The 8,048-nt window shown below is 43.4% G+C and overlaps 1 protein-coding gene across 1 annotated transcript; it reads left to right on the top strand.

The window, feature by feature from the left end:
* The first annotated feature begins 2,389 nt into the window (after positions 1–2,389).
* On the top strand, positions 2,390–7,809 carry drd1b (dopamine receptor D1b). Its single transcript, XM_029449040.1, has one exon. It carries the CDS (start codon positions 2,394–2,396, stop codon positions 3,783–3,785), a length of 1,392 nt encoding a protein of 463 aa, XP_029304900.1. The 5' UTR covers positions 2,390–2,393; the 3' UTR covers positions 3,786–7,809.
* The last annotated feature ends 239 nt before the right edge of the window (positions 7,810–8,048 follow it).

Raw genomic sequence — 8,048 nt, 5'->3', positions numbered from 1 at the left:
TGCTCAGTCATAGAAGCACACATCTAAAGTCAGACGCACATGCATAACGAGTCACACACACGCACACAAGGGGACGGAGTCCATTGAGAATTTCCTCTTGGTAAATAGTTAATATTCAAACTGGCCAGGCCTGCCAGGCAGCTAACGGCATGATAGCATTAGCTATCACACACACACACACACACACACACACACACACACACACACACACACACACACACACATCTCAACACTCACTGTCTCTCTTACTTCATGGGTCTTCCTGCTGCAGTGGCTCATGGGACTCTAATCTAATTCAGAGTTGTTCAGTCATGTTTATTGAGGTGACGTTAATGCACACTCTCTCGGCTCCTACTCTCACATAATCTCCCGCAATCTTGCATCCAGTAGATGGCCTCATTGTGCCTCTCTGTGCATGCCTGCTGGCTACAAGTTCATGTCAGGACAACAAGTCACCTTCATGTTTAGCTCCTCTTCTCTTTTTGGTGAATTTCAGTGATATTATTCCAGTTTTTGTCAGTGTGCGAGTGTAGAGTGCAAGCAGCTAAAGGGAAAACCATATTGTGTGTTACTGTACAAAATGTAACAGTGATTTAATGATGTAGCCTGAATTGGTGATTGAGAAAGTCATCAGAATCTGACATACCAGATTTGGAAAGGAGTTCTGTTTTCCCTACGTTTATATCATCCAAAAATAAACGTTCTTTGTTATAAATTTACACCGTGCAGGTTTTTTGTCATCATAAACAACTATGTGGCTAAACTCTTTAGCAAACAAAAGAAGTGCTATATGTTTTGAATTTACACAATCCTCCACAGCCTCCCTGTATAGATGGAGCAGTTGTGGCAACTGACCGTGGCGCACAGCAGCAGCAGGCTGCATCTGAGCGGAGAGAGAGGAGCGCGCGTGAAAACGGGTCTTGGAGAGACCAGAGTCATTCCCATCACTCTCCGCCGGCCAGTCAGACCGCAGACACATCACATTGTAACTGAATGTTGCACAGCAGGGGATGACCCTAAAAAGAGAAGCATAAGGACTGATAAAAACAAACAAACACCTGAGGACCGTCGCAACAGGGGAGCGTGTCTGACTTCCCATGGAGGAGTGCGCAGAGAGGGTGAGCTCCTTCTCCTTCACTTGGTACCAAGATACAAGTTGGATGTATGGCGGAAAGATGTGGATTTTACGGGACTGATCTTTTTTTTTTAATAGTCCCTTCAATTAGCGGAGTTGATTTTTTTTTTTTAGCCGATCCAAGACGGTGCTGCGTGTCCTGAGCTGTCCACATCCACGCTGTTTAAATATTTATAAAATAAGAAAATAAACTCTGTTTCAAAGACGTCAACCCAGGGATTGCACTGCCAATGATACTTTAGGTGGGTGGCCAAAAATAACTCTTGAATGTTTTTGAAAGCTGAGCGGTCGTTTTGCTGTGTCCACACAATTGGCACGCGAACTAAACCAAAAGGGAAAAAAATGACCTCGCATCTGGATTACAGCGACATGTCAGCATAAAAAGAGCTGAGGTGCTTTCCTACATGTAAAGAATTAGACTTTAAAAATCTCCCCGATATCAAATTGGACTGTTGAGACGTGTGAATGCTGATTTCAGCCTAATTTGATGGCTCACCACTCAGGTGGAAATGTTTCGTGGAGACTGTGCAATGTACTAACAGGGAGCTGCATTCAAAGAAATACAAAAATAAAACACAACACCTAGTAGCTGGGGTGGATCAGCGTCGATGCAGGCACCAATATAATCACACGGACACGCCTAGAGAATCATTAAACAAATCAGATAAACGCAGCGCGAAAACCATCAATAGAAGTTATTGATGAGGCGGTATATAAGGCTAATGATTGGCCAAGCCTCTGTTTACTCAACAGCTCAGCAACAATATGGTGTGAAACTTTCGCTTGACAGCTGAGGCATCCAGAGAGAGAGGAGAAAAAGGATCAAGGACTTCACTTTTTAAATATTTTTTACTGCTGCTTTATACTATTTCATGACTACAGTGCTGATTGGAAAAATAACTACAAACAACAGCTGGAATATTCCTCCTCTTCAAACTAGAATGTCTGCTGCCTGTGCTGCTGCTGCAGGAATTTATGAACCAGGCATTTTTGGGAGGCAAATTTTCAAAGAGATCTTTTTGAAATATTTATAGCAGTTCTCGTGCAAGGATGGTGGTTGTGACAAGGAGCCTATGGATGACCCAGTCTGTGGGAGAGCTGGTGCCGAGACAATTGACCTCTCCACCAGCTACGCCGTCCGTCTAAAACTCCTCCTCAGAGAGGCACAGTTGCTGCAGGCTGGGGATGTGATGGGGTGACTGTTGACACCCCCCTCACCCACCCCATATCTCACTTTATTAGCAGTGTAAAATAAACAATGGATCTGAATTTCTCAACGGTTCGAGATGGAAAGGAGCTGCTACCAGAGAGAGACTCGTCCAAACGTGTGCTAACAGGATGCTTCCTCTCCCTCCTCATTTTCACCACGCTGCTAGGCAACACGCTTGTGTGCGTTGCCGTCACCAAGTTCCGACACCTGAGGTCGAAGGTCACCAACTTCTTTGTTATCTCGCTGGCCATCTCTGACCTTCTGGTAGCTATCTTGGTAATGCCCTGGAAGGCGGCGACCGAGATCGTGGGGTTTTGGCCATTTGGCGCGTTCTGCAACGTTTGGGTGGCGTTTGACATCATGTGCTCCACTGCCTCCATCTTGAACCTATGTGTGATTAGTGTAGACCGTTACTGGGCCATCTCGAGCCCTTTCCGCTATGAACGCAAGATGACCCCTAAAGTGGCATGTCTGATGATCAGTGTGGCGTGGACCCTGTCAGTCCTGATCTCCTTCATTCCTGTTCAGCTTAACTGGCACAAAGCTCAGACCACCAGCTATGCAGAGCTAAATGGAACATACCCAGGCGATCTGCCCCCTGACAACTGCGACTCCAGCCTTAACAGGACCTACGCCATCTCCTCCTCCCTTATCAGCTTCTACATCCCCGTGGCTATTATGATAGTCACCTACACCCGGATCTACCGCATCGCCCAGAAACAGATACGGAGAATATCTGCACTGGAGCGGGCAGCAGAGAGTGCCAAAAACCGTCACAGCAGCATGGGGAATAGTTCGAGCATAGAGTGTGAGAGCTCATTCAAAATGTCGTTCAAACGAGAAACCAAAGTCTTAAAGACGCTTTCAGTCATCATGGGAGTGTTTGTGTGCTGCTGGTTGCCCTTCTTTATCCTTAACTGCATGGTTCCGTTCTGTGAGCCGAACTTGCCGGACGGTGCCACGGACTTCCCCTGCATCAGCTCCACCACCTTCGATGTGTTTGTGTGGTTTGGCTGGGCGAACTCCTCGCTCAACCCCATCATCTATGCCTTCAACGCCGACTTCCGCAAGGCCTTCTCCATCCTCCTGGGCTGCCACCGGCTCTGCCCGGGGAGCAACGCCATCGAGATCGTCAGTATTAACAACAACATGGGCGCACCTTCCACGAACCCCAACTGTCAGTATCAGCCCAAGAGTCACATCCCAAAGGAGGGCAACCATTCGGCCAACTATGTGATCCCCCACAGCATCCTGTGTCAGGAGGAAGAGTTACAGAAGAAGGATGGATGTGGAGGGGAGATCGAGGTGGGCATGGTAAACAACGCCCTGGAGAAGCTCTCTCCAGCCATCTCTGGGAATTTAGACAGCGATACTGAGGTCACCCTGGAAAAGATCAATCCCATCACACAGAACGGACAGCATAAAACCGTGTCATGTTGAGAAAAGGCAAAGATGGATCGGAGTACACCGAGGCATGTATGTATGCACAAAGGAGAGAAAAGGAGCAGGAAGACAGCAACAGAAAGAAAAGAGACAGATCTCTTTAAGAACATGCATGGCAGGGAAACAGTGAGTGGGATTTACAGGACCTTAAGACTGTCAACAAAAACCTACATGGAAAACCTACAGAATGTTTTAAAGTAAAGGCACTTTATCCTGGATATAACTATCTGCAAAATACTCTCAGCATTTATTGATGAAATTGACGCATTTGATGATAAATGTTGATAATGTGAACATTAAAGCAGAACACTAGCTATGTGCACATGTATACATTTTTCTTTTTTTTACATTTACAAAGATGTATACATCTGCATGTGTATACTGTACAGTAGTGACACAATCATGGAAGGACTTAAACACAGTATATACAGTGGAGGAAGATGTAGTAACTGTTAGCAAAATGTCTTGTAGGTAGGTGCTTTGTATGTGTTTCATGGAAGAGAGAAATCAGTCAAATTGGATATTGGTTTTGATTCAGTATAATTAGTTGTTTATTGCAGTTATTTCTCTTCAGTACATTTTCTAATGACTATTTTATTGCAAAATCAAAACATCTGTATTGCAGTGGTAATTTCTTTGAGTTAAAACTGCTTCAGACACCAAAGGAACAATATTCTGATTCAATCTCAAACAGGCAGGGGGCAGATAATGGAGTTCAATACCGTAAGCCAAGTTGTCATATATTTATAAATATTTAATTTTTACACCTCCCAACCCATGTTATCTTGCAGTGTCTAGAGTTGACAAAAGTCACTCCTGTGGTCTACTTTCCTTCCTTCCTATTCTGGTCCATTCTCAGTCTTACCCACCTGGGACAGATCAGACTCGCTCACCTGAACTTTCCCCCAGTTCATCTTGCTCCCTGTTTTCATTAGCTTCTCTCCCCTCTCTGCTGCTCTTCAGCGAGCCCTCTCTAGAGCCCTACAGTCTCCTTTCCTTTCCATTTTTCTGCTCCTATTTCCTCAGTCAGCAAAGTCCCTTCCTCCCTTAGAACTGCTTTTATTTCTTCAGCTTTGTCACCCTCTTCTCTCTTCCGTCCTCCCTCAGCCAGCATGGTCCTTTACACCTGCACAATGCCTTACTTTTATGTGTTTCTGTCTGCCTCCTCTTAACCGTCTCCTCTTGCAGCCCTCCATTTAATGACCAATCATTCAATATTTTGGCAAATGTCATCAGTCCATAGTTTCAAAAAGAAAGTATCTGTAAACTAAAACTCCCGCACTCGGACAGAGGAGGCAGCAGCAGCAGCAGCAGTAGCAGAGTTCACTCAGCTGTAATGCAATTGACACTTAGTGACCTTTTGCAAACTTGCAGATATCTGATTTTCTAAATTGCTCATGTTGGGAGCCATGCTGTGCTGTAGTGGCGATGTGGAGCATGCAGTGTGACAGTCGCTCTGTTTGCAGGGGTGGAGTCCAGGCCACGCCACCACCATGAGGTTTACCTGCAAGATATGAAACATATTTTCATTCCCAGTCATTTGTTTTTGCACTGTGTAATTTTATACAATTATAATTTAAGTTTTGAAGTTAGTTAGTCAGAATAAAGTATTTTAATATATTTTTACATACAGTTTTACATTCAAGGTTGAGTTTGAGTTTAAAGTGAGACTATGTAACATCTGCCTAACATTGGTCAGTGTGGCGACAGTTGACAAGTATTGTATGTGAGGAAACACAGGAGCAGTTCGAGTAGAGTCATCTGTGACAGTAGTGACCGTTATGAAGCTAAATCAATCTAGAGTTGGAAAATATGTGTTATCATTAGCCACAATAAGCTTCTGGTCAATCCAGACCAAGTTATGCTATAGCAGCAAAGCCCCTGGGTTTATTTGATTGGGCAATGTTGTTGCTTATGAATTCAATTTTTCATTTGTAAGAGGAACATTGTAAAGTAACAAACATAAGGACAGGGAACAAACGAATATGAATGTAGACATTTGGGGGGAAAAGCCCAATGGCCTGTTTTCTCTACCGTCATTTAAGTGTCAAAAATATGTGTAGTTCATTGTTCTGTTTTTATAGATGGAATGACATTCATTTTCAGAGTTTGAATAAATGCAAAGTTTATGCGTGGCACACATAGTTATTCGATATTATTAGCTCTCTAGTCGAAGCCTGTACAGCTAGTTTTCTGTAGTGTTTAGTGTTGCAGGGGAAAGAATGATCCACGGCATGATTTCGGACACTGTATGCTGTGCGTATCCATGAAGGCGTGAATCTGTTGCACATCAGAGAAAGGAAGAGCTGATCCAATAGAAAGCAATTGGTCTTGAACGAAGCATTTGATTTTCCTGTTCTGGAAAATCCAATGCTATCTAGATGGGGGGGCTTTTAGTTCAATATGTGACTTGGCTTGTGACACAAAAAGCAACTCATTGTCCTCTCTGCTAGCTGCTGCTCCATCACTTTAAAACATTTATGAACTGGAATTTGGATTAGCGATTTTTTTATTATGAATTAATTGAATTTCCAGAGTGATTTCAATTCTATTTCAATATACTACAATGTTCCCCTTTTGCTCCTATGCCTTTTTTTTGTATTATTCTCAACCATATCAGCTCAGTGACCTTCCCTCTTCTCTCTTCATCAGTTCCTCTTAATTTACTCCCTAATTATTTCCAAACACAAGCCAGCTCAAACATGCGATTAAAAAAATGAACTGCACATAATCTGTAAGGATTTGACATAGAGGGGAACTGCCTTGGAGAACATTTGGTCCCCCCCCCCCCCCTCCACCTCCACCCCCACCATCTACCCTCCTTTTCCTCCATCTCTTTTTCTTTTCTCTTGGCTGCCTCTGTCGACTTGATAAGCGTTCCCGATGTTAACACAGATTGAATTTATTATTAAACGGACAGGGCCTACTGTTTCCCTTCTGTAGTTTGAGTCAAAGCACTGAATCAAAGCTCCACCTAGCTGTTTTATTATTATTATAATTATTATATTATATTATTGCTGTTGCCAAAATTCCTATTTTTGGCTGAATGTGGCTGTACTGTAGCTTATGCTGTGATTTAACCAGTGTTTTATAAGCTGACATTTGGGTATTCTTAATGATATAGAGATTAATCTGCCATTTGTTGTGACATCATTGGCATTTACAGGTTTACCAGATGTTTTTCGTATCTGCTGTATGTACACATTTATAGAAACATACCTCCAGCTGTGGGTTGAAATGAACTCTGCTGTATTTTGGCTCCATGTTACCCCCCCCCTGAGCCCTCACCTTGTCAACTCGGTGAGTCATCTCTCCTGATGCCACTGCTTTGATTTTGGAGAAGGGCCATGTCAGGCAACAGTCCCATAAGCGAAATGTTTTGTTTGATCCAAAGCATTTCCTCCAGGCTGCCCTAGATGTTGCTTTGGGGAGCTATGGTGACAGTACACGGTCTCTCAATCAGTGTAGTTACATGATGTATGACAATTTAAGCAAATCTGACGGTGCAGAATCCCTCCATCTCCCTCCAAAGGCGGGCCAAGGGACGCAGCAGATGTAGGGCCGACAACACTCCCAGGCCCTGGGAATGTGGTGATGATATTTCAGCTTACTCAAACTGTCTAGGATAATGACGGAGTCCCTACCTCGACAAAGCTTCATGTACAACATTTAATTGCAGTATTATAGGGTTGGGGCGTGCAGGGATAGAGTATTGTACAATGATGTTCAAAATGTAGTTGTGATGAACACAAGTGCTTTTTATCTTAAAAAATCCTTAATGTGTGTAGCAAATTTACATGCTGTATGTTTTCTCCAGTGTGGGATTATAATTTACGGTAAAATGCAGCAGTCACTGACTATTTATATATTTATTTATTTACATGTTTCTGGTGTTCATTCATGAACGTGATGTCAAAGATTATAACCCTCCGAATAATTACAGTATTTAGTTTACAGTTTGTACAAAAAAAAATGTGCCCTTCTTGTAAAATAAACATGTATGTATTATTTTTCATCTGCGCTCACTGAGTTGTGTTTATTTGTGAGGGGGCTTGTGGATGTGAGTGGTGCTGTACCTTTGACACTGAGTGGCTATTGGAAGATCATGTCGCTGCAGAGAATCGATGGAGATTGATTTTGAACGGTGACGCATATTTTGTTCCAGCTCCCTGAGCCCGGTGTCCTCGCTGTGTTCCTGACTTCGGCCCGCATTTACATAACCTGACAGCCACTTGACAGTTGACACGTCCTCTTGCTCCG

The sequence above is a fragment of the Cottoperca gobio genome, chromosome 14 (genome assembly GCF_900634415.1).
Source record: "Cottoperca gobio chromosome 14, fCotGob3.1, whole genome shotgun sequence".
NCBI classification, from domain to species: Eukaryota; Metazoa; Chordata; class Actinopteri; order Perciformes; family Bovichtidae; genus Cottoperca; species Cottoperca gobio.
The sequence above is the reverse complement of the archived record's forward strand: the minus strand, read 5'-3'. Positions and strand labels throughout refer to the sequence as shown.